Below are 27,603 nucleotides of genomic sequence, written 5' to 3'. Positions count from 1 at the left end.
AGTGCGGCTGCGCGCGAGGCGGCCGGCGCGCCGGCGCGCAGAGGGGGCGGGGTGAAAGGTCACAGCGCGGCGGCGGGTCTGGCTGGCGGCGGCCGCGGGCGGGAGTCGATTGCCCGGTGTGCACGTGTGGAGAAGCGGCGGCACAGCGCGGCGGCGGGAGACACTCCCGCCCCCTTCGGAGACGCAGGGCTGCGCTCGACTCCCGCGGCCTCCGTCATTCGCTCAGCTCCCTGCCCTAGGTGGGGAGGCCGGCTTGTGGGGGTTGAGTGGCCCGAACTGAGGGCGCAGAGAGCTCAGGGCGGCGACGACAACGGCGTTGATATCCGCGGTAACAACGGCCTCAGCAGGCGGGGAAGATGAAAGGGTGAGAAGGGCAGCCGGGCAGGGCCCGGCCAGCGGGGGGAGAGGGGCTGCGAAGGAGGGGAGAGACTCCGGGCGAAGACCCGGCGGAGGGAGATTTCTAGGATTCTCTCTGCTCAACGGAGGAGGCGGATGCTCGGCGCGGGCTCTTGGCGGGCTGAAGGGCCAGCAGGGGCAAAACGCGGGGAACGCAGGATTTCGGCCCGGAGGACGAGTGTGGGTTGAGCGGAGACTAGCAGCCGAGGGGGGCAACAGGGGAAAGCTCTTGTGAGGTTCCTTGGGCCTCCTACCTGGGAGCGGACGACTGAGCCACCCCCGGCCCGCCACTCCAAGTGGAGTGATCTGGTTGTCCTCTTTAGACCCAGGCTCAACGCTAGCAACTGCGGTCTTTGACACCTTTCAGTCTTATTTACACTTGAGAGCTGGACAGAACCTTCTGGAGGGAGAAGGAATTGGAATAAAGAGCATGGGATGAGTATTAAGAGCTAGTGACTCAACTGGATTTGGGTTGGGTCAGAGCGAGTGGAGGAGGGGGAGAGAGCGTGAGCTCTGTAGTGTTGGGGTGCCAAAATGTTTAAGGAAGTATTGCCGATCAGTAGGTGGAGCTATTGCTCCAGTAGTTTACTATTGCCCCCGTGCTGTGAGGGGGTTCTTGGTTACTCCTCAGAAGCTTTTTTCAGGTGATTAGAAAAATTAATACTCTTTCATAGTTTTCCTCTTGGATCAAATTAGGGTTTATATTGGTTCAACTCTTCCCATTTGGATGATGTCACCTTACTATTAAATTACATACTGTTAAAATATTAATTACGTAACAGTGTTTGAGAATATTTCCTAAATCAAAGCCGTTTTGAAGCCTTCCTTTTATCAGTTTTAAAAGCTTTCTGAGATTTTTTCTATTGTAGCTAGTCAAAGAATTGTAACTATGTTCGAGCTTCCAAACTGTTCAGCCTTTTGAGTATGAAATAAAAGTCAACTTTCGAAATAATCTCATGCTGCCTAAAACAAGGCTCTGAATATTATTTTGGTATGTATATGTGTGTGGGGTCGAAGAGGTCCAAGAAAGTTTGATTTGGCCTTAGGTCTGTAATATGATTCCCTGCTCTGATTTGCTTTAAATATTGGAAATCCATTCTAATGCTTAATTGTATGGTTTGCACTAAAATTTAGGAATAATGAAATTTTTGTAGTACCTGCACTATTTCACGTCAAATTCTAAAGAGTTCCAATCAGGATATTAATTGAGGTATGGGAAGTATTTGTAGTATTTGAATCATGAACTAGGAAGTTTGGCTATTTTATATATGATCCAATATAATTTAGTGAGATTTTTCTTTTTTTTCCCTTTAGTATGGACGCTGTTTCTTACTCATTTTTGTGTTCTCATCAGCGAGCAATACTTCTCTTGTTCTGTTAAGAGTACTAAAAATGAGGCTGAATAGTTCTCACGGTTGAGACTCTGCATGGATTTATAAAGGAAGGCCTCCAAGAAATTATTCTGGGTGTTTAGAGCCAAAATCCTTGGTCTAACTCTGTCTTGCTAGGGTGTAATGTTCTTTCTGATACCTAACTTGGCAATAGAAATGGGGTCGAACAATATTATTCACAATCTTCCTTCAGTTAATACACTCATGAGGCAATTAGCTCTTTATTTAAAATGGTGTTTTATATGTGTAACAACATGATGGTAACAAATCCCGAGAAACGAGTAACTGGCCAAATTTAGAGGATGAAGAGTCCTTAAGTCTAGTTCCTATCACTTAAGATTGGGAGCTTAAAGTTGCGTTCCTCGTAATGGTAAATTTTTAAGATGATTTCACTATTCCTGTGAATAGTCCCTTTAACTTCCCAAATGAACTAACTCCCAGGTAAGATGGGACTTTAAAATGTTTTTCACTTCTAAGTCTTGATTTAAGGCACTGAACAAATGAAGATAATAGGCATTATTTGAAAGATTCTAAGATCCTTGAGTTCAAAGACTTGTATCATTATACACAAGGTGGTTAGCATTATAGTCCTGACTCTTGAAGAACTTCTAATTCTAACTCAATCTACTATTTAAATGTTTTATATTGTTGCCTATATTCACTATCATTTTCAAACTTTTTAAAGTTACTATTTGATTTTTCTTCATATTTTTACTTAGTTTTTATTGGTAGTAGCAGGAAGACATTCCATTGTGTTGGCATGCATTTGCCTTTCCTCCGTAGGAAAGTAGATAAATTTCCAGTTTTTCATTATTGCATGCATTTATTTGCATGGTCTAGAAATTTGAGGTATATTACAAGATACTGTTTCCTTTTTATCTATTATTCCTCTCTATGGAAGGTGATATTTAAGCAAGAAGTTACAGCCATGACAGAGATGGCAATATAATTAGTATAATAGAAAGTAAAACTGAATTCATTTACCTTTCAATTGTAGCAAAGGGGTATAAATTCTAATAAAAATGTCTTTAACAAGATGTGAATACATGCAAAGATGGGAAAGTAGATGACAATAATGTAAGTATAGTATACAGAACAGTGTAGTTTACTAATTAAAATATTAAAATCAAAGATTCTGCAGTCAAAGGAATCTATGTTGAAGAACTCAGAATAATGATTATCTTTGATAGCACAAGGGAGTTTTCTGAAGTGCTAGAAATATTCTCTATCTTTACTTTGGATATTGATTCCATGGATGTATATGTATATTTGAAAAATCATTGGACTGTGAACAAGATTTGTGCCCTTTACCATACAAATTCTGTACTTCAATAAAACGGGTTTTTTAAGGTTGTATTGCTGTTTTTGTTGGGGGACAGGCAGTGAGTCTGAAGGAGAATTCAGGAACCTTTGTAAACCTCCAGTTTGTACTCCAAGCTTCTATGAAGCCAATACTTTGTGGGATGTGGATGGAAATACTGGATTTTAAAATATTTTGTAATGTTCCTTGCTGTATTGAGATGAATTCACATAAAATATAACCTACCTGTACCATGATTTGTTTTAGAAAATCAATAAAATGACCTAACCAATATAAGGGAGAAATAAAGGGAAAATAAACTATAAGATTTCTTTTTCAATAGGTAAATGACCAGGTACAACTACATCATAAGTCATAAGATTAGATGTTTGCATCTGTTTGTAAATAGCATCATTATATAATTTAGAAAGTAGATCTGTTACCAATAAAGATGTGTGCACTGGTGACTAATGCAGTGTTGACATCAGTGTTGTGATTTTTTCCCCCAAAATCATGGACGGTTGTTGGTAAAATTCTGAACACATGAAGAATAATTAAGAATTTCTGGGTTGAAAAAGATTTTTAAAGGTTATCCATATAAAGCATTATCTTTCAAAGATAGTGCTTTTGCTGGACCAAACTAACATCTGTATTAACTTTCACTTTGCTTACGTTTTCCATTTTGGCCTGTGGAAATCTTTTGACTCCTGATTTTCTCTTCCAGGTATTAGCTATGGTTTCCAGCTTTGTGCCATCTAAAAAGATAAAATTTCTCAATTCTTTATTTAAATACTTTTTTTTTTTAAGCACAGCTTACAGAAACCATTAAATACCAGTTGCAACTGATAGAAACTTCCTTTTCATCATAGAAATGAAAATTGTGTGTATTACAGTTTAATAACTACAAAATTATGTAATTGTCCTATCATGAACACTGCTTTCTCTTGATCTGATCTCTTCCATCAGTTTCTATATGCATTCACTGCCTAACTTATTGGGAAAATGTTAGTCCTGTCTAATACAGTAGTGACTAGCTACATTTGGCTGTTGAGCAGTTGATATGTGGCGTGTGTTACTGAGAAACTAAATTTTAAATTTTAATTACAATTTTAAATTTAAAAACTGATACTCAGTGTTGTTGGACAATTTTTTGGTATGTTTGGAACAATGTGGATATGTGAATCTACTATAAATTTTGTGAAATGTAAATGTAAATTATTTGAGAGGAAAATTAGCATCTGAATTGAGATGTGCCGTGTAATACACACTGGATTTTTTTTTTTTTTTTAATTTTTTTTTCAACGTTTATTCATTTTTGGGACAGAGAGAGACAGAGCATGAACGGGGGAGGGGCAGAGAGAGAGGGAGACACAGAATCAGAAACAGGCTCCAGGCTCTGAGCCATCAGCCCAGAGCCTGACGCGGGGCTCGAACTCACGGACCGCGAGATCGCGACCTGGCTGAAGCCGGACGCCCAACCGACTGCGCCACCGAGGCGCCCCCACACTGGATTTTTAAAAGACTTGGTATAAAAAAAGATTTTTTAAAAAAGGGAAATTAATAATTTCTATTTTGATTACACGTTGAATTGATTTCATCTGTTCTTTTTGCCTTGTTAATGTAGGTACTAGAAATTTTTAAATTACATCTGTGACTCTAATTGTATTTATTTTGGACAGTGCTGGACTAGACTCTGAAAATAAAAATTGTGTAAAACATGATCTTTTTCCTTAGGATACAATTTTCAGATGGAGTTTCTAAATAGTAAATGTGCAGTTTGTGGGCCAACAGATAGTGTATGACTGGTTATGCCTCTGATGAAGGATTCTGAGGTCACTCTTGGTTTTAGATTAAAATATTGTAATCCACTTACTTTGTCTGCTATGGATGGAGAAGGGATAAATTGGAAGTATGCATTTGCCTTTCCTGAGCTAGGGTGATCTGTAATTCTGCCTCTATCATGGCTGAAGCTGTTAGTAGAAGACCCTTGTTTTTGAAGTCCAGAGGCTTTTCTCAGTCCTCGATAATATGGGAGTAAATGCTTGTGTATAAAACTACTTGATACACATTCTTATTTCTTTTGGATAATTCCCTAGAAGTGAATTTTTTGGATCAGAAGGTGCTGGCATTTTAAAATCTCTGATATTTGTTGCCAATTGACCTCTAGAAAGATAGTGGCAGTTCATACTGCCAATGGTGTGTGAGTGCCTTTTTCTTCTCCAAGGGCTAATGGGGAAGGGGAGGGGCACTTGCAGAAAATAAGGAAATGGAGGAAGATGTTTCATCCATCAGTGGTATAAATTACCTTCTTCTGGGATGAGTAGCATACATTGAGCGTTTGTAAAACGATAGAAATAATTTCTTTACAGGTTGGATTTGGGGACATATTCACATAATAGTCTTAACTCTTAATTTTGCTTTGCTGATTAGATGATAAATGGTATTTCTCTCCCCACCTTTTTTGTTACTGTTAATTTGATTACTTAGGTTGGACATTTCCCACTTTTACTGGCCATTTGTATATCTTTGCGGCTTATCTGTTACTTGTATAGCTTATCAATTTGGATATTGATTGTGTTTTGACTTCAAATTACAAAACAGTCAAATATAGTATTTAGAAAATGGGGTTGAGACATTCAAATTAGTGAATATTGTCAGAGTGATGCCAGTTTAGGACCTAGAACATGAGAAGAAATTTTTTACAGAGCTTGCTAAACTAGTGTAAGCAAAGAGAATTGTACTTAGCAGCATTTTAAACATTTATTTCTCTTTTCAGAAAACTAAAATATATTTAAATATATACTTGGATTCCCCCCCCCCATCTGTATAGATTGTTATTCATAGCATAATTTATTTTCATAAAGGAGACTTACTTTTAATGCAAAAAACATTGAACTAAAAGCAACCACGTTTTATAGTTCAGTGTGCCATTAACGATAGTTAGCAGTAGGGTCTCTGGTAGGTTTTTTTTACCTCTGGGAGTTGGTTTCTTTGTCTTTAAAGAGAACAGCTTAAACCTGAACAGGAACAACTAAAGGTTGAAATTCATGTGCCCTTTCTAGTCTGTTGATAATATTTTATCAGTATTTAATCTGCTGATGGCTTTGATGAATTTTCAGATTGCCAAAAAAAAGTGATATCATTGACTATTAATATCTACCATGACTGCTATGGCATGTGTGTCACTCGTTTGCCATCCCTGGTTTCTTATCAGCTGTAACTTTTCTGTGATACCAAGAAACAAAAGTTTGGAATCATGGGGCATATTTGAACTGTTCTCTTTTAAGTCGCTTTCTTCATTTTGCTCTTGTGTCTGCCTTTTGAGACCTGCTCTCCCATCCCTCCCCCTCATGGCACTTTTACTTTTTTTTTTTTTAATAGTTACCTAATACCAGACCATAGATTCTCAATGCCACGATAGCTCTAAGATAGCACCCATAGTCTACTAATATATTTATAGGTATAGTATCTTTAGTTTACTAATGAAAAAACCATTACAGAGGTGAATCAAGAAGGCAAGGAAGCTCGCTCAGTGAGTTCTGGAATTTTTGAGTAGCTTTATATGGCCAAAAACTTGGTGGGAGAGAGGGAGGGTGAGGCCAGTGGCCATACGTAGGTGATGAGGGCTTTATTTGCAGTGCTATTTGAATTTCATTTGGCAGATTATATGCAGCTCTTAAAAGATCTTAAGCATTAGAAATAAAGTGATCATATTTGTATTTTCAAAAGATTATTCTGAGTGTGTTGTGATGGCTTTGTCTCCGTTCTAGTCTTATTTCCCTTAATTAAGCCATTAGAATTTGTGTTGAAATGATGCTCTGAAGCATACTGCTTAGAGAAGGGATATAGGTAAAAATAGGTTATGAAGATATTTGGGGAGCAGAATTAACAGGGATTAAAATGGGATGTAAGAGTACATCTAAAACTAAGTTTTTTATATTGGATGGGTGATGGGACTATTCCTAAAATAGAGAATAGAGATACGTGTTCCAATTTCCTATAGAGGATGATGAGTTCAGTTTTCAATGTGTTGAGTTTGAGATTCCTGTAGAGATAACTAGTAAGCAGTTGGGAATATGTGTTTGGATTCAGAGATTTGGAAGTAAAAACATTTAGGAGGTAGTAAGGGAAAAGCCATAGCTGGGAAGGAGTTCTCTTAATTGAATGTATGGATGGATGATCACAGAACATTTTTTCAAAGGATAATTTGGTTATTTTCAGGTTATTTAAGTTATTTCATTTCAGTTATTTCATTTTCAGGTTATTTAAGTAGGTTATATCTGATGTGTGTTTAACACTTCTAGTATCCCAGCAAATAATTGCTGAGATTTTTGCACACTTGATTCTTGCACTCATACAGCTTGCAGAGCTAATCCACTCACCACCACTTTTTTGATATTTGTAAAACCTCTAGAATAGTAAGTCTCAAGGAGGGTCACACCTTCCCCCCTGCGTATCTGGTAATGTCTGGAGACATTTGGGGTTGTCATAATGGGGTGGAAAGGTTAGTGGGTAGAGGCTAGAGATGATGCTGAATATTGTACAGTGCTCTACCACAGAGCCCCTCACAACCAAGAATTATTCAGCCCAGAGAGAATATCAGTAGTACTAAGATTGAGAAACTGCTCTAAAATCTAGGTGAGAGAAAGCCCATCAGTTAAATTAAAGGCCTAGAGATTCTTGGACTTACTGGGAGTAATTCATCAATTCCTTGAAATATTTGAGGTCCTACCCTAAGTCCTATAGTTCAGTAGAAGAGGTAAGGTATAAAAATAAATGCTTAGAATGGTACAGAGTTACTGTGCCTAGGAAGGGTACAAACAGTATAATATAGATGAGGTGGAAATCTCAGCGGGATGACAGGTTAAGACTTCTTGAACAATTAGTATTTAAGCCGTGCTTTGATAAATGCTCAGTGGACTTGTAAGTTAAAGGAATTTATCTTTTATGTAATTTATTTGAGTGTAGAACCAGATTAATGCTAGCTAAGGCAATTACCAACTCTAAGCCCAAATTTTATGCAAATCCCTTTTATCATTAGTATACCTTAGATAAGTGTTTCAGGTTTGGTATTTCTCTCAACCTTGAGGAGTAGAAAGGACTCCTTTGAGGGGAGTCATGGGTGGCTGATCTTGCACTATAATGGTAATGTGTAGACATAGGCCTGGTTCTGGCTTTGTTGATAATTGGCTGTATAATTTACAGGTACATCTGTCTCTGGGCTTCAGTCCCATCATCTGTGAAATGAAGGGGAATGGACCCAGTGGCTTCCAAGTTCCCTTCCAGATCAAACACTCTGCACAAGAAATGACCAAGCAGTTAAAATTTTGTGCTGAGGTGTACTCAGTACTCATTTAAAATATAAATGGTTAGGCTTTAAGCTTTATACAGTTCTTCATTTTCTCTTCAATGTAACTTAAAAAGTCAGACTTTATAGAGAAAGGCCTACTTTTGTGTAGTCATATCTCCATCTTGTGGCCCTTCAGAATATTGCCACTAAATTTTGTTTTTATAATTATGGGCATAATTGACATTACTTTTAATAGCTTAAAAACATTTGAGTGCTTATTATCTGATGTTGCTGTGCCAAATACTTAATATGCATTATCTCATTGTGACACAGTGTTTGTTTTAAGCCACAGGTAAAGTTTTGCTGCTACCACAGGGGCACCTAGTTAAGCATTTGAATTTCCATTCAGGTCATGATCTCCTGGTTCGTGAGTTCAAGCCTCATATCAGGCTCTACACTGACAGTGCAGAGCCTGCTTCGGATTCACTATCTCCCTCTCTCTGACTCTCCTGCTTGTGTGTGTGCACTCTCTCTCTCTCTCTCTCAAAATAAATGAAAAAAAAAAGTTTTCTGCTACCATATTTTAAGTGCAAAGATGGTATGAGATTTGACAGAGTAACAGATTCATCTTCTGGTGCTGATACAAATAACTAACAAGCTGTATAAAGTAGGAGGCCAGTAGCTGTGTTCCAAATCTAAGGGCTTGATATACAAGGGCACTTTTGCTATATCATTCACCATCCTCCTCCCCCTTTTAGATCTTATTCTAAAATCTTTGGTATGAAGAAACATTGGGGTTTGTTATGGATTTGAAAAACAAAAAAATAACGTGTCACATGAATTTACTTGAGCCAAAAGAATAATTCAGTTTGTTTAATTACTACTATATTCAGTTTTTTACAGTTAGGGTTGTAAACTAGTGCCAACAGGAACCCAGGAACAGGCAGATAAGGTAAATGAGTAAAAAAAAAAAAAAAAAAGGCCAGAAATGTAGGCTTTATGTAAAAGCTTCTGATTTAAATATTAGCAACCAACTTTAAAAACAAACTGTTGAGTCTACTAGATGTAGCAGATTTGACTTTTAGTCCAGGAATTTGAGGCTTATCTACCGAATAGAGGTCCTAAACTGATAAATTAAGATAGTTTGTGTTAAATTACATTGAAATCTTACCCAAAGTAAGTAAACAGTGTAGTGATTAAAAACCATTTTTCAAGAGTCAGGCTGATTTGAATTTGAGACTAGCTCTCAATACTAGCTATAGTGTAATACACTGTTAAACGTACATAAGGAAAATGATTCCATATTTTATGTGAAATCCACTTCTCTGTGACCATCGTTAGCCTCTTTTTCCCTCACTGGAATATTTGGATATGGAAATTTACACATATGCAGTGCAGTGGGAAGTTTATTAACTTAGGTGGGTATTAAATTTGTGTGGTTGATATAAGAAGCTTTAATCATTAAAGATTCCACGGTGGGATGTGGAAATCTGAGTTTTTAACTGGCAAGGTGATTCTGGTGTATAGCCAGGTTTGGAATCCGTTCTTGGCTTTTGTGACACTACTTCTCCAGACCTTATCCCTCCTCTCTTGAAAATTGTTTCTCAGACTTCTTCATGGGCTCCTGTTCGTTTACCCCTAAAGTTCAAGTATTTTTTTTTAGTAGTTGTGGTTTTAAATGTTCTAATTCACTATTATACTTTTTTTGAGGAAGGGAGAGAAAGTGTGCATGAGCAGGAGAGGTGTAGAGAGAGGGAGAGAGAGAATCCGAAGCAGGTTCCTTGCTGTTAGTGCAGAGCCCATACAGGGCTCTGTCTCATGAACCATGAGATCATGGCCTGAGCCAAAATTGAGAGGCAGACGCTTAACCGAGTGAGTCACCTAGGTGCCCCTCACTATGATATTCTTGGTAATGTGATATGTTCACATAATCAGAGGATGTATATTATGCAGTATTTTTATTCCAGGAAATAACTCTCAAAGTGATGTGTTACAAAAGGGGATTTTTCCTTATGAGTTAAATTAATGGAAAAACTCTGGATGCATTCCCTCTAGTATCTGTTTTTATCTACCTAATATCAACATTGCTTCTAATCACATTAGGTAGCATTTAAACTACGTTATATAGGGGCGCCTGGGTAGCTCAGTTGGTTAAGCGCTGGACTTCGGCTCAGGTCATGATCTCATGGTTCATGAGTTAGAGCCCCGCATTGTACTCTGTGCTGCTCAGATGGAGCCTGGAGCCTGCTTCAGATTTTGTGTCTCCCTCTCTCTGCCCCTCCACCCCCCCCAAATAAATATTAAAAAAAAATTTTTAACTACATTTTGTAAATAATTTTTCAAATGATAGATCTTACCAAAACAATGTTTGATAGTAGTTTTAATGGGGAAAAAAATGTCAGAACATGTAGGCCATTTACACCAAAAGTAAAGACTGTATAACAGACTATCCTGAGACTTATGAATTTATAAGAGGAAGCCTATATCAGAATGGAAGGCTCATTTTCATCCAGCTCTCATTCAGCTTTTCTGCAAACTGGAGGCTTGGTACAGCTGGCAGTTGAGGGGTTGTGGTTGTTAAAGGTTTGAAATTCTTGCCTTTTACTGTTTTTCAAGTAGTAGAGAATAAAGCATCAGATGCTTTCTGCTATGAGTTTTAGTATCAAAATTAGCGTTTGTTCTTTCTTGGACAGAGTTGGCTACAAAACAACATAAATGCAAAATATTACAGCTTGTAGTTCCTTATATAATAAGTAACATATGTTTGTTTTATTTTTTGTTACGGAAATTTTCAAACATCTTCAAAAGTAAATAGTGCATTGAGCCCTCAATGCATTCAATTCCAATAAATAATATTAATTCTCATGTTCTTTCATCTTTTATTAGTAGTTTCCCTTTTTCGTTGGAGTACTTCAAAGGAAATTCTTGACATACTATCCCATTCTATCTGTAAATACTACTGTATGAATCTTTATCATGGAAGGACTTTTTAGAAAAAGTAATTCTAATACTGTTACATCTAATAGCATCTTAAGATCTGACACCCAATCTGTATTTGCTTTTTCTCATTTGTCTTGTAAATGTCTTTTTCAAATCAAAATCCAAAAAGGTCCACACGTTTTCATTGGCTGAAATATCTCATAATCTTTTTTTTTTTTTTTTTAATTTTTAGTGTTTATTTTTGAGAGAGAGAGAGAGAGAGACAGAATGTGAGTGGGGGAGGTACAGAGAGACACGGCAACAAAGAATCCAAAGCAGACTCCAGGCTCTGAGCTGTCAGCACAGAGCTTGATGGAGGGCTGGAATTCAAGGACCACAAGATCATGACCTGAGCCAAAGTCAGATGCTTAACTGATTGAGCCACCCAGGCATCCCTTTATCATCTCTTAATCTGACAGTTCCTTCTTCTTTTTTAAAAAACAAAGTTACTTTAGAATAGTTTTTAGCTTTACATTTATGAAGATGATACTGAGAATTTCCAGTTCCCCCTATAAGTAACAGTTTACACTAGTATGGTACACTGTTAGAATGAAAAGGCAAGCCAAAAGTTGGGCAAAAATAGTTGCAAATTATGTATCTGATAAAGGGCTTGTCCCCAAAATATATAAATATAAATATAAATAAATATATATATATATATGATATAAAGAACTCTTACAACTCAATAAGTAATCCAGTATAAAAATGGGAATTCTTTTATTAATTAATGTTAAAATTGTAGGTTTATTCTCAGGCCTAGACCGGGGACAAAATACTTAAATAGATATTTCACCAAAGAAGATGTACAAATGGCTAATAACCATAAAAAAGGATGTTCTACAGTAGTAGTCATTAGAGAAATGCAAATCCAATGAGATTATCACTTCACACTAGTAAAATGGCTGTAAAGAGACAATAAAAAGTGTTGGTGAGGATGTGGAGAAACTGTTATTGGTAGGAATGCAAATGGTGCAGCCACTTCAGATAACAGTTTAGCAGTGTTTTCCATTACTACCATAACAAATTACTACAAACTTATTGGCTTAAAAACGCAAATCTGGGAGCGCCTGGGTGACTCAGTCGGTTGAGCATCCGACTTTAGCTTAGGTCATGATTTCATGGCTTGTGAGTTCGAGGCCCGTGTCAGGCTCTGTGCTGGCAGCTCAGAGCCTGGAGCCTGCTTCAGATTCTGTGTCTCCCTCTCTCTGTCTGCCCCTCTCCTACTTTCTCTCTGTCTGAAAAATAAAAATTAAAAAATTAAAAAAAACCCCACAAGTCTGTTACCTTGTTCTTGAGGTGAAAAGTCTGAAATGGGTTTTACTGAGCTAAAGTCAGGGTATTAGTATGAATGGTGATTTTAAATAGTACGCGTGCCCCCATTCATGTTTACTTGAAACCTTGGCACATGACCTTATTTAGAAATAGGGTTTTTGCAGATGTAATTAAGATGGTCATACTTGATTAGGGTAGGCCCTAAATCTGGTGGCCATTGTCCTTAAAGGAAGAGGAGGTGGGGCACACACGCACAGAGCACCATGTGAAGATGGAGAAACGCATTAGTTGTTACTGCCACAAGCCAGGAAACATCTGAGGCCACCAGGAGCTGGCAGAGGCAAGGAATTCTATCCAGTCCAAATCCAGAGAGCATGGCCCTACTGGCCTGATTTTGGATTTCCAGATTCTGTAACTTCCATAGAATAAATTTCTGTTTTAAGCTATCGAGTGGTAATTTGTCAAGGCGGCTTTAGGAAATTAATACAACATTGTGTTTCTTACAGAAGTTCTGGAGGAGAATCCATTTTCTTGCCTTTTCAGCTTCTGTAGGCCACCTGCATTCCTTGTTTTGTGGCCCTTCATCTTCAAAGCCAGCAGTGTAGCATCTTGAAATCTCTTGCTTTTGCTTCTGTTGTCTTATACTTTTAAGGACCTCTGTGATTACATTTTGGGCCCACCCAGGGAGTCCTGGTTAATCTTCCCATCTCAAGGTATTAGTCACATCTGCAAAGTGCGTTTTCCATGTAAAATAACATAGTCAAGATTGCTAGGATTGGAACATGGACATACTTTGGAGGTTGTTATTCTACCTACCAAAGGCGGTTTCTTTAAAAAGTTAAGCATATTTGCCATACAACCCAGCAATCTCATTTCTAGGTATCTCCAGAGAGAAAGTAAATTTATGTCCACACACAGACTTGTATGCAGTTTTCATAACAGTGTAATTTATAATGGCCCATGAAGTAAATATTATTAAAATGGCCATCAAGTGGTGAATGCATAAGCAAAATGTGGTATATTCATACAATGGAATATTGTTCAACTGCTGACACATTACATCATGGATGAACCTCAGAAACACACTACATGAAAGAAGTGCAGTGCAAAAGATCATGTTTATTGTATGATTCCATTTATATGAAATGTCCAGGAAAAACAAATCTATAGAAAGAAAGTAGATTTAGTGACTGACTTTGGGTAGGAAAGGACATTTGCTTCAGATTTGCACAAGGGATTTGGGGGGTGTGATGTGAATGTTCTAAAGCTGAATTGAGGTTATGGTTGCACATGTCTGTAAATAGTCTAAAAATCATTGAGTTGTGCGCTTAAAATACGGATTTCAGGGGTGCCTGGGTGGCTCAGTTGGTTAAATATCTAACTCTTGGTTTTGGCTCAGGTCATGATCTCAGGGTTTGTGAGTTTGAACCCTGCGCTGGGCTCCACACTGACAGCATGGCACCTGCTTGAGATTCTCTCTCTCTCCCTCTCTCTCTCTGCCCCTCCCCTGATTCACCATGCTTGCTCGCTCTCTCTCTCTCTCTCTCTCTCTCTCTGTCTCTCTCAGTAAGCTTTAAGGGGGGAAAAAAAACCCATGAATTTTATGGTTTATAAATTATACCTCAAGGCTATTTAAGAGAAAAATAGGGGCGCCTGGGTGGCTCAGTCAGTTAATTAGTGTCCAACTTGGGCCTGGGTCGTGATCTTGCGGTTCGTGAGTTTGATCCCTGCATTGTGCTCTGTGCTGACAGCATGAAGCCTGGAGCCTGCTTCAGATTCTGTGTCTCCCTCTCTCTCTGCCCATCCCCCACTTGAACTCTGTCTCTCTCTCAAAAATAAATAAAACATTAAAAAAAGTAAGATGTAAAAGGTAGGAAGGGGCTTCAGATTATTTGCAGTATACTAGCTTACAAAGGACATGTGTCCATAATACACTTGAAATCTTTTTTTTAATGGGCAAAAGATTTGAACAGCTCCTTTACCGAAGAAGTTCTGCCAATGGCAAAGAAACACATGAAATAATGCTCTACATCATTTGTTACTTAGAGACATGCAAATTAAAACCACAATGAAATGTCACTACATACCCATTAGAGTAGTGTAAATTTTTAAAGGTTGACAGTGCCAAATTCTAGATGCAGAAAAACTGGGACTCTGATACATTTATAATCCAGTGTTACCTCTCTTTGGTATTTATTCAGAAGCAATTAAAAATTTATGTTCACACAAGAACCATAGAGAAATGTGTATAACAACTTTATTCATAATCACCAATAACTCTAAACCTAAATGCCTTTCAACACAAGGATAAACCATAGTATATCCATACTGTGGAATATTATTTAGCAATAACAAGGAATGAACTGTTGCTAAAACGGTGTGGTAAATGTCAAAAGCATTATGTTGAATGAATGAAATCAAGCAAATGGCTATGTATTATGTAATTCCATTTAAGTGACATTCTTGAAAAGGCAAAGATATGGGGAACAGAAAACATTAATGGTTGCCTAGGACTGGTGGTAAAATTGAACTACAGAGGGTCGAGAGATTTTGGGGGTGATGTATCTATATCTTGAAAACTATCGTTATACATGTTGTAAAAAGTAGAACTATACAGGAAAAAAGCGGATTTAATTTTATGTAAACTTTAAGACATGTTATTAAGTTTATTTGGGGGGGGGGGGCGTGGTTAAGCAGAGAGAGGGAAAGAGAATCCCAAACAGGCTGTGCACCGAGCCCAACACATGGCTCATCTGACAAAAGGTCATGACCTGAACCAAAATCAAGAGTCAGACAGATACTTAACTGACTGAGCCACCCAGGGGCCCATAATACTTTTTAAAAGCTGAGAATGAAAGTTGATCCCTCCCAAAAGGCTTGAAAAATAAAGAACAACTAAGAGTTGTTACATACAGAAAATTTGCAAGCTGGTGGATTGGAATAGATTACATCAGTAATTATATTAAGTCTTGACAGACCAAATACTTCAGTTGTCAAGTGCTTGCTTCGGCAGCACATATACTAAAATTGGAACGATACAGTGAGGATTAGCATGACTCAATGTGATGACATTTTCCCTTTTTTCTTTCATGCTATTTTAATAAGTAAAAGTAATACATGTACATTGCATAATATTTGAAGAATTATGTAAAAAAATATACTCCAGTTGTCAAATTAGAGGAATGAAACTCTATAGTATATGCTGTTCACAAAAGAAACTAAGTATAAGGATAAAGAGAGGTTGAGAGTAAAAGATGGTAAAGATACATGATGCAGCATTGATTAGAAGAAAGCAGTATGTCTGTATTGATGAACAGGGTAGACTTTAAGACAGGGAATATTACAGCAGTTCATCAACTCATAACAGTCCCAAATTTATGCCCTTAGTAATATAACTTGAAAATACATGAAGCAAACATTGACAGAACTGAAGAGTAAGAAGGAACACTTTGAAATTTTGTTCAAGGCTAAACATAATCCTGATTGATAAGAAAGCCTATCAGGAATATAAAGAAATAAAAACAGGTTTGTCAGAATAAGCTTTCTTGGGGGTATCATTTAAATAAAGATTTAAAGGAGGTAAGAGAGTAGTAACCTGCAGCTAAGGATAAAGAGGCTATCGACATAGAAAGCTGCAGGTGACACAGATTTTAGGAAGATCAGAGATCTTGTTTTGGATAGGTTTAATTTGAGGTGTCTACTACAGATGCTTTGGAGTTCAGGAGTGACCTTTAAACCAGAGAGAGATTTGGAAGATGGCAGCATTAAAGCCATAAGATTATGATACTGTCAACCTAGAGAATAAGTGTAGATAGAGAAGACCGGCAAGTACCATCTTGATGTGCAAGCTCCTCATAAAATTGATTCTCCTTCCTCTCCAATCCCAGCTTCCACATTTACACAAAGCACACGTTTTTTTTTTTTTTCACTTTATTTATTTATTTTGAGAGAGAGCGAGCGTGAGTGTAAGAGGGGCAGAGAGAGAGGGAGAGGGAATCCCAAGCAGGCTCCATGCTATCAGGGCAGAGCCTGGCACAGGGCTCAGTCTCACAAACCTGGAGATCATAACCTGAGCTGAAATCAAAAGTCAGACTTAACTGACTGATCCACCCAGGCGCCCCCCCCCCCCCCCGTTTTTTTTTGTAATTTTATGGTTTTATTAACACAAATGCGACATGCACATAAGCTATCTATTCATTTTTGGTTGCTGCACAGCTTGGCTTTGGGATTGGTGGCTTTGATGGCCAGCTGGCTACTCTTTCCCCAATGGCTTTGTGGCTCTTGGGGGAGACATCGTAAGCAGTCTCTGCACAATTAAGATTTGTTGCCCATCAACAAGATTTGTTGCCCTTCAAGCTCCTTGACATTGTGACCTAGGAGCTTCCAGAAGCTACTAGGCAGCATGTGCTCTGTTTTCTTCTTGCTCCCATAAGCAGCGTTGGGCAGCAGCATCTGGCCCTTGCACCCTATTGTCAGTGCTTCTGAGTTTCTGCCAGTTGCGCTTAATTTTGACACATCAGCTGACTGGTGCTGGATGAACTTCTTGGTCCACTTTTTTTTTTTTTTTTTTTTTTTTAATTTTTTTTTCAACGTTTATTTATTTTTGGGACAGAGAGAGACAGAGCATGAACGGGGGAGGGGCAGAGAGAGAGGGAGACACAGAATCGGAAACAGGCTCCAGGCTCCGAGCCATCAGCCCAGAGCCCGACACGGGGCTCGAACTCCCGGACCGCGAGATCGTGACCTGGCTGAAGTCGGACGCTTAACCGACTGCGCCACCCAGGCGCCCCTTGGTCCACTTTTTAAGCGTCTTGGGCTTCACCAGAGGTCTACGGGTGGCCATGATGCCAAGTAGGAGATGGCTGCCACCTCTGCAGGCAATGCATTGGTGAGGAAGACTGTCACAGAGTACACAACAGTAAGCTTTGTTTTACCAAATCAGACTGCCTGTAGTTTGGAGAATACATCGTTGCTATTTTGTTCATGTTCTGTGCTCTCCTTAGAATTCATTTCTTACCCTCCTACAGAACAAACTCTTAAGTCACCCTTCACATCTGTTTCCAGGATCATTTTTATTCTAGTATTACTTTTGTACTGTGTGCAAGTGCTATTACTAAGATATTGTGTTTCATATATACACATAATTATGTATATATGTGTAACGTATGTATATATGTAATGTGTGTTAATATATGTGTGATCAATATATACATATACCTGTATTTCCTACTAGGTATAAACTCCTTTGCACTCCAGGTTTTAGCACATAGGTGTTCAAATATTTATTGAAATAGACCCGGGTTATGCTTTGAATAGGCAACTATTATGTTCATTAAAACTTTAGAAAATTTCGGGGCGCCTGGGTGGCTCAGTCGGTTGGGCGGCCGACTTCGGCTCAGGTCATGATCTTGCAGTCTGTGAGTTCGAGCCCCGCGTCGGGCTCTGTGCTGACAGCTCAGAGCCTGGAGCCTGTTTCAGATTCTGTGTCTCCCTCTCTCTGACCCTCCCCCGTTCATGCTCTGTCTCTCTCTGTCTCAAAAATAAAATAAACGTTAAAAAAAAAAAAAAAAAAACTTTAGAAAATTTCAAATTCACAGAATTCATGAAACCTCTGTTTAATTTTCTTTTTTTTTTTTTTTAACGTTTATTTATTTTTGAGACAGTGAGAGAGCATGAACGGGGGTGGGTCAGAGAGAGGGAGACACAGAATCTGAAACAGGCTCCAGGCGCTGAGCTGTCAGCACAGAGCCCGACGCGGGGCTCGAACTCACAGACTGCAAGATCATGACCTGAGCCGAAGTCGGCCGCCCAACCGACTGAGCCACCCAGGCACCCCTCTGTTTAATTTTCTAATAGAGACTTTGGAATTCCTTTTGACTTACTTTAGAAGTTCTTTTCACTTCTAAATCTTATTGTGTGCAGTCATGTTCTCATTTTCTTAACATTTCTGCATAGCACTCTATGCTTTTGATACACGTTCTTTGCTAAATTATAAATTGCTATTACTCTTGATATATTTAGAATATCCACATCTTAAAATAATTCAGAGCTGAGTGGTCAAGATTACAGAAATACTACATTTCAATCAGACATATCATGTTCATGAAAGTTAAACTGTATTTGAAGGTGAATTTTGCTGACAAAGTTATATTTAATAGATGCTTAAACAGCCACCAGACGATATTCATAGTATACCAATTCTGTTTTGAAGTGTGTACGTACACACACACACACACACACACACACACAGAGAAAAATATAGGGAGACTATATACATCAAACTTATTTCTAGTAGTCTTACAGGATTTTCACTTCCTGAGTAATTTCTATGGTGATGGACATTTTTTTTTTTTTAATCAAGACATGCTATTTATTTATTTACTTGATTAGACAGGGAAAGATTAAGCTGGTGTTCCCTAATGATTTAATACAGTGTTCTGTATTTAAGCTTTTTCTGCCTACTCTGCTGGAAACTTTTTTAGTAGTTAACTTTTATTTGGTTTAATTCTAGCACATTGTACCATAACCACCTTTTCCTTTTGTATGAAGTCAAGAAATACCTGGTTGTTATTTTAAAAATTATAAAGATGCTTGAAGTGTGGTGATTACCTAGAAATCATTCTTTTTTTTTCTTTTAAGTGTTTATTATATGCGTATATGTATTTATTTATTTTAATCTCTGCACACAATGTGGGGCTCAAATTCACAACTCCAAGATCAAGAGTTGCATACTCTTCCAACTGAGCCAGCCAGGCGCCCCACCTAGAAATCATTCTTAAACTTTGAAAAACATGTGTTCTTTCACTATAATTTAGGAGGTTGGCTTCCTAGGTTACGTTTTTCTTTATTGTTTACTATTAGACTTCATAATGTAGTTTTTCAGTGATTGTTTTAAAATATGGAGACTGACTCTTTGATTGCAATGGATAAAATACGGAGACTGACTCTTTGATTGCGATACTCAATTTGGGGTGTTATACTCAGTGAAAGAGTAGCATTCTGCTAAGTGAAATAAGCCAGCCAGACAATGGTATTGCTTACATGTGAAATCTAACAACAAAAAAATCAAACTCATAGAAACAAAGTAGATAAGGGGTTGCCAGGGTGGGGGGAATAGGAAGAGGTTGGTAGAAAGGTATAGACTTTCAGCTATAAGGTGAATAAAGTCTGAGGATCTAATGTATAACAGGGTGACTATAGCTGATACCACTGTGGGTATAATTGAAACTTGCTAAGAGAGTAGAACTTAAATGTTCTTACCAAAAAAAAAAAAAAAAAAAAAAAAAAAAGTGATAGTTGTATTAATTATGGGAGGAATCCTTTTTCTAAAAAAAAAGAATAGTGTAGGTAAGATGTGATCCCTGTATTTTAATGTTCTGTACTTTACAGCATAACACTATCTACCAGTAAAAAACCTGAGTGGTAGATGGTGGTAAGTGAGCCTAAGTAGGTTTTAATTAGAAGAGGATTTAGGGTGAAATGTTATTTCCTTCAGCCTTAAGGAAGACAAAGCCAGGGTGTGCTTTTATGAAGAGGGGAGTTGTTCTTAGGGAGATAAAACCTAGTTAAAGAACACCTGAATCTCACAGAGGGAAGTCATTTTAGTTGTAAAATACTTAGGCCATTTACCCATATTTAATTATATGTCTAAAATTGGAAAAGAGTGTAACAGAAATCTCTTTTTTTTTTTTTAATTTTTTTTTTTCAACGTTTATTTATTTTTGGGACAGAGAGAGACAGAGCATGAACAGGGGAGGGGCAGAGAGAGAGGGAGACACAGAATCGGAAACAGGCTCCAGGCTCTGAGCCATCAGCCCAGAGCCTGATGCGGGGCTCAAACTCACGGACCGCGAGATCGTGACCTGGCTGAAGTCGGACGCTTAACCGACTGCGCCACCCAGGCGCCCCAGAGAAATCTCTATTTTTTACTGTGGTGTTGGCCTCTTAATAATTTGTGTGGCCACTAAGAAACTGTGTGCTCAGATCTTAAGAAAATATCAAGATATGCAAGAGTGGTTGCACAGTAATTAATAAAAATGAAATAATTGAGGCAGGAAGGCTAAAGTTCCAAATAAGCATAATGGTCTGTAATAAAGTTTTTGTGTTATTAAGAACTATAATTTATTCATACTTTCTGATAATCTGAATTGTAACATTTCAGAGAATAGTGTTTTTTAAATTATACACAATTAAAAAAAATTTTTTTTAAAGACTGTATGTTTCAGTATAATCTTTATACCCAACATGGGTCTTGAACTTACAACCCCAAGATCAAGAGTTGAATGCTCTACCCAGTGAGCCACCCAGGCGCCTCTCACAATTCTGACTACACATTTTTTGTATATGCTTTAAAGCTTTTTCTGTATATTAACAAAAGCTATTTTATTGTATGTTATATATATTTAGATTGTGCCCCTCCCTCCCCTCCCCCCCCCCCCCCCCCCCCCCCCCCCCCGCCAAATAGTATATCAATGTTTTTGTGGTAATAAGATAAACATATCATGCATGCTTTATTTAATCAGTTCCCTGCTGAGGCCACTTAGTTGTTTTTTTTTGTTGTTTTTTTTTGTTTTGTTTTAGCCATTTTAGAAGTGTGAAGATTAACATTCTCATTTAGTCATTTCTCCCAAAAGTTTTCAAAACCTATGTACATATGATGCAAATGATCAATTAGGGTGTATTGTCTGTACTTCCCTGCTATTGACTAATGCCATTGTGATCTGGAATTAGCACCCAGTGCGTAGGACCCACATTATCTAGGTGCTTGGTTGACATCAGATTGTTTTATTTTTCAACTCATTTTTATTTCAGTTTGATCTTCTTTTCTTTAAAGGATTTTATCATCTACTGTTGTGGTTTTTAAGAAGGCCAATAATGCATGTAAGCAACTCCACTAATGACACTGCTAGTGGTAATAGGAAGAAATATATGCGTAGATGCTGTTCAGGTTTGTCTTGTCACATTTGATCAACCTTTAGCTTATGGTGGAGAAATGGACTTGAGCTATTAAAAAAATCCTTTTGTTGATAGAATTATAGGCAAAACAACTTTTTTACTATGAGCCTGAATCATTTTAGATTTAATTCCTTTTCCCACAGAACCAGTTGTTTTGATTACATCATGGTTTTTCAGAAATGCTTCCGTTGCATTCTTGATAAGTAGTTTTCAAATAGTTCCCCCCCCTCCATTCCTTTGTTCCACTGCCATAGATTCTACCTCTGAATCTGTGGGGTGTGAGGTCTAGGAATCTGGATTTTGAATACCACCCCATGTAACTGATGTAGTGGTTCCTAGTTCAATGTATATAATTTTTGTCCATTTGGATTATTTTTCAGAATAAATTTCTAGAATAGACTTGGACAAAGAAGATGTACCTTTCAGGTTTTTGATACATAGTACTAGATTGTGTTCCAGAGATACTGTATCTATTTACATTTTCACCAGCAGACTATAAGAATCCCATTTGCTACCCTCTTGTCAATATTTGGTATCATCAGTCCTTTGGATCAGTAATAGTTGTCTAAAAACTGTAAACTACAAGGAAGATTTTGGCATTTGTGTAGATTTTTAGTCTGGCCTTCTGAGTAATTATTGTTTATCATATTTGTCTCTAAATATATAATCATATGAATGCTACAAATTGAATCTGCATAGAATGGCTGGCAGAGTCTTATAAATGGTAATCTTTGTAGGAATATAAAGTCAGTATGAAAGGTTGGATTTATCAATTATGTAAAAAAGACTTGGTACTAGTATGTTTATCTTAACAAATGAAGCTAATTATATTTTATTGAGTACATTTTGGTTTGTTCCAGTAGCCGGATCGAGCTGGGAGATGTGACACCACACAATATCAAACAGTTGAAGAGATTAAACCAGGTCATCTTTCCAGTCAGCTACAATGACAAGTTCTACAAGGATGTGCTGGAGGTTGGCGAGCTAGCAAAACTTGGTATAATAGTTTTTTCTTTTCTCACTTCATTTGTTTTGTTGGTGTTCTTGACCCTTAGTTTTTAATATTTGAGCAGAGTTAACTAATTTAATCTCTTTATTTTACAAGTGAGGAAATGGGGGTGATCCAGGTTTTGAGAAGGATCTCAGAGAAATCAAGACAAAATATTTGAATTTTAAAAGAAAATGCTAAATACCTTCTCTCTTACTTAGTATGTGCCTGTATGTTTCACATATATGTCTACTCTAGATGCTTAAATCCGTAAAAAGATGTAGAAAATTTTTGAGGCTTTTGCTATTCAGAGTAGTTGATAAAATTTAATGCTATGATAGCAGTAATTTAGCCCTTACAGAAGGGGAGGAAGATTCAATAAAATGTGTTATTCTGTCTTTTGAACTTAATATTTTTATATTTTCCATGGCAGCATATTTCAATGATATTGCAGTAGGTGCAGTGTGCTGTAGGGTGGATCATTCACAGAATCAGAAGAGACTTTACATCATGACACTAGGATGTCTGGCACCATACCGAAGGCTAGGAATAGGTAAAATTATTTGTTTTTGTGTGTGTGTGTGTAAAGAAGCATAAATACATCATTACTGTTTCTGACCCAATGAGTGAAACCATTTCTTTTGAGAGTATTGGGAAAGAGTTACTGAATTATATAAGGTGGAAAATAACTTTATTTATTAACCTAATTCACCTGGAAGCCCTATATAGATTTGTCATCAATGTCCCTTTTGCTTTTTCTGTTTTCCTTTTCTCTGGAAGGACTTGTATGTAAAGGTTGCTTTTCTACTAGCAGTTTTTAACATATGTAGATAGTAGGGAGAGAACAAATTTTTCAAAAATCAGGTGGTCTAGTGTTTACCTCAAATTCTTTTAGGATTCAATAAACATTAAGATGGCATTTAGATGTGTAATATAAACATTATTTTTCTAAGATTACTTGTTTGTCTTGTTAATAGGAACGAAAATGTTAAATCATGTCTTAAACATCTGTGAAAAAGATGGCACTTTTGACAACATCTATCTGTAAGTTAAATGATATTTAATGTTCTTATGTAAAGAATTTAATATATTGGCAATAGAAATCTTTACTGGAAACTTTAAAATCTGGTTCCTTATTTCATTGCCTTTTGGAAAAAGCATGGAAGTAGTGGTTATGAAGTTTTTGTTTTGTTTCAATAATAGATCAGGAACCTGAGATAAAACTTTCTCATTTTGCTTTATTGTGTTGGGGTGGGAGCTTCTGAAGTCACAGGGATGAAACCAAGATTAAAACTAAAGTCTTCAGAACTGAAGAATTAGTATCATTAATACTATTCTTGTGCCATCTGTTTGCTTTCTGGGTTTTGTTTAAGGTTCTCAGTGACATGCTTATTAGTAGTAGAGTTTAATAATCAAAATCAAAGAGTATTTATCTGATAATACCAATGTTAAGATTATTCTCATTTTAACTTTGGCACTGGGAGAGATTAAATTATGTCATGCTGTTTTGAGGAGTAATTGACAAAGCACAAATTTATTTTTAAAATATAGCATTTTTTTTTTATTAGAGGCTATATTTAGGCATTTGAGACAATATATCATTTTTCTGTCATGTTTTTTCTGCATGTGTTAATATGGTCATTGGATCATCCCTGTGGGTATTTACCCATTTATAATTCCAGGAATCCTTTCTCTCCTTGCAATGAAAAACGTTATGCTAGCTAGGATACTTTACCCTTTCTCGATTGTAAGAGTAAACTCTATTTCTGAGTCTCCTAAATTCAGCCAGCTGTCTTGAAGATGTAACAGGTTAAAGGTGTAAATTTGTCATCCAAGTTTTTCTGAAATGAATACTCAGTCTTTGTTGATAACTAGTAATTGTGAAGAGAGTCTAACAAATGTCTGCAGTATTCCAGCTCCAACCAATATGAAGCTATTTGCAGAATACGCAAAAGCTGATGAATTCTTAATTTTTTTTTTTTTTTTCTTCTGATACCCTCTTATATCTTAGGCATGTCCAGATCAGCAATGAATCTGCAATTGACTTCTACAGGAAGTTTGGCTTTGAGATTATTGAGACAAAGAAGAACTACTATAAGAGGATAGAGCCCGCAGATGCTCATGTGCTGCAGAAAAACCTCAAAGTCCCTTCTGGCCAGAATGCAGATGTGCAAAAGACAGACAACTGAACAAATTAGAAATGAACTTTCTTGCACTTGCTTGTCGCCAAATAAAAGAGAGGCCCATTGATTTTTTTACCCCATCTTTCTTTTCCCTCTCCTACCTTGTTCTTGTTTGTCCTCCTTTCTTTTTCTTTCCTCTAAAAGGTTTAATACTTCCAAGGACTTTCAAAATTAATCATGTTTGGATTGTTTTAGTTTTCTTATTTTTGTGAGGTGGTTTGATTGTAGGAAGGAGGAGGTATAGATCTGTTTGGTTTCATAGTTAAGATATATATGGTCCCAAAAATTTGGGTGTCAGTGTCAATTTTTTTTTATGTCCTGCTTTCACATTGAAGGGCAGAGCCTACGAAATGTTGTATATATCAAAAGACAAAAAGAAACAGCAGCAATATCTTGTTCTCTAATTCAAAGACAAGTTTAGTGTGTTTGTGGTACTTTGGGTTTTCAAGACTGGGATGCTAATCCCTAGACATTGCCTTCACTCCACCTTTTGTCCTTCTGAGTGTTACCTCAGGAGTTGGACCATTGTTATCCTTGTAAGAAATACTAAGCTTATTTTGTTTTTTAAGCAGTTATTTCTTTCTTCCTTGCTGAGGGTGGGTGGGACAGTTTGGGTAGGTAGTGTTTTACTTTGGTCTCCGTATTTGAGTTACATGAGTGGGCTGGTTGTTGGCAGGTTTATTTTTCCTGCTGTTGATTGTTATTAGTGGCATTAACTTTTAGAGTGTGGGCTGGTGAGATTAATTTTTTTTAATATCCCAGCTAGAGATATGGCCTTTAACTGACCTAAAGAGGTTTGTTGTGATTTACTTTTTTTTCCTGTCCTTTTTCTTCAGTACACCTACAATAGTTAGTCTAACCTTAAAAATGGGAGTTGATGTCCTTATAGGTCAATACCCCTAAATAAATCTGAAGCAGGTATCGTCTCTTGGACATATTAAAAAACACCTAAAAGGAAGCTTAGATGGATTTGTGGCACGATAAATGCATTTAATGTCAGCTAATGCGGACTTAAAAGTATGGCCACTGAGCATTTGATTATATAGGAGAGAGTATCTAGACAGTATTTTTGAGAATAACATAGCTGTGCTATTGCTTATCTGTTGGAGAACATCCCAGATTTGCTTATTTTCTGTGCCTATGATAATGAGTTTAAGGATTTGGGGGAGGGGGAATTGTTAAATAAATTGCTTCTATTCTTGGAAAAGTAGAAGTTTAGAAGTGTTAATAACACAGATTTCACTGTGACCTCCTCTGCTGACGTGACTGGTTTATGCCAGATCATTTTCTGGCACATAGGGAGTGGCTTGGATGGGTTGATAATTTTTGTAAGATAGGAGACATCTGAAGTTTTCATGTTTTCCTCCATTGTCCCATATCCAATATTTAAAATTCTCTAGATTGCCAATACTGGTGGCCCATGAAATGTTCTCATTAGACTTTAAAACAATGCACAGGGCTTGAATTTTCTTGTCATTTGTCTTTAAAAGAAAGTTTGATTCGTAATATTTATCCTCATGTAAATTCTGATAATATAAGTCTCATCTCTCCAAATATATTAAATGACAAAATTATTTTACACAGTGTTTATGCACAGTTTGTAATCTTAAGTTCTTATTTGAGAATGTGAAAGTACAAAGTATAGTAGACTTCAATGGTCTTAATTGAGTGCCAAGAGTAATATAGAAAAGGAAGATAGCTGAATGAGTTTATAAGATTCTAATCTTAAGATAGTAAAAATGTAGAAAGACCATGCTGGTTTCTTGGGTATCAATTTCTTAAGCAGTCCAAATACAAGTTTAGAAAAAAAGAGCATTAAGCACCTTTACCTTCATGGATAAGCTTCAGCTTGCTCTTGCCAACAGAAGAGTGCTTGAGTTACAGAAGGCATACTTAGTTTGAAGAATTCAGCCTTTTTGTAAACTTCCAGATATCAAAATAGATTTTGATATATAAATGAGTTTTCTGAGATGACACTGCCTCTATTTCTATAACCATTTCACCTGGACTATCTAATCAGTCCAATGAATGTATCCCTAAATGTGGTTGTTGAAAACTGAATAGCTGCCTCATGACAATTAAGTACATGTTATTTAAGGAGGGAAAAAAAAATTACATTTTGAATTGAGTACGTAGGCTTCTTATCATTATACTTTCTTTTTCCACACTAGATAATGACTTTGAATTGTAAATGTTTGAAAAGGGTTAATTGTCCTACATCAAACTTGTATTAAGTAATTCCATCCATTTAAGGAAGAGGAGGATGTAGAAGCCGTAGGAGCTGGGCACTAGTTCATATGCCTGTGAGTCGGTAAAGACTCAACGTCCCATGTTGAGTTGGTTATTTTGGAACGTAAAAATTGTTGAGGTAAAACAATCCTATTAACTGGAAGATCAGAGAATATATCCATATTTTTTTGGACAGATAGTTTTTACTGTGGGGCAAATAGGTAAAAATTATCCTGTTTTGTTATTGGATTTGGGTTCTAAAGAAAAGAATCTGCAGAGAAATCTATGCAATATATAATTTGTCCAGATTAGTTTTAATTTGGGGAAAGAAGTTCTAAAATATCCCCAAAGCAATTTATTCATCAATTGAAAGTCCTCCAAAAATAGAACTATTGGGAAACTGGTTTGTGGGTGGAAAAGAAAAGCTCCCTCAGTTTTTTGGAGGGAATAACTTTAAAAATACTTAAATGGCTAAGTTTACTTGGTGCAGTTAAAAATTAAACTTGTTGATTTTAACATTGCTGTTACATCTGAAATAAACTTATGTGATGTTCTGGTAGTAATCTGTGATGTCTGATAAATGTCAAAGAAAACCCTGTACTGTGTTGAATACTGAGATC

General features: G+C 37.1%; 1 protein-coding gene and 1 non-coding gene across 3 annotated transcripts; both read left to right on the top strand.

The window, feature by feature from the left end:
- The first annotated feature begins 14 nt into the window (after positions 1-14).
- Positions 15-27,542, top strand: NAA50 (N-alpha-acetyltransferase 50, NatE catalytic subunit). Of its 2 annotated transcripts, none has more exons than XM_045502090.1 (5): positions 15-364; positions 22,447-22,580; positions 23,005-23,124; positions 23,549-23,615; positions 24,583-27,542. In XM_045502090.1, the coding sequence occupies exons 1-5, from the start codon at positions 357-359 to the stop codon at positions 24,758-24,760; spliced, it is 507 nt and encodes a 168-aa protein (XP_045358046.1). In that variant the 5' UTR covers positions 15-356; the 3' UTR covers positions 24,761-27,542. The 2 variants fall into 2 exon arrangements, with proteins under 2 accessions (XP_045358046.1, XP_045358045.1); XM_045502089.1 differs by having other exon boundaries at positions 84-364; positions 22,444-22,580.
- LOC123576272 lies at positions 15,626-15,728 on the top strand. The gene has a single exon (XR_006701284.1). It is a non-coding gene; the product is annotated as a U6 spliceosomal RNA (small nuclear RNA).
- Positions 27,543-27,603: the final 61 nt, after the last annotated feature.

Source organism: Leopardus geoffroyi, chromosome C2 (genome assembly GCF_018350155.1).
Source record: "Leopardus geoffroyi isolate Oge1 chromosome C2, O.geoffroyi_Oge1_pat1.0, whole genome shotgun sequence".
Taxonomy (NCBI): domain Eukaryota; kingdom Metazoa; phylum Chordata; class Mammalia; order Carnivora; family Felidae; genus Leopardus; species Leopardus geoffroyi.
Note: the sequence above shows the minus strand (reverse complement) of the source record. Positions and strands in the feature narration are given on the sequence as shown.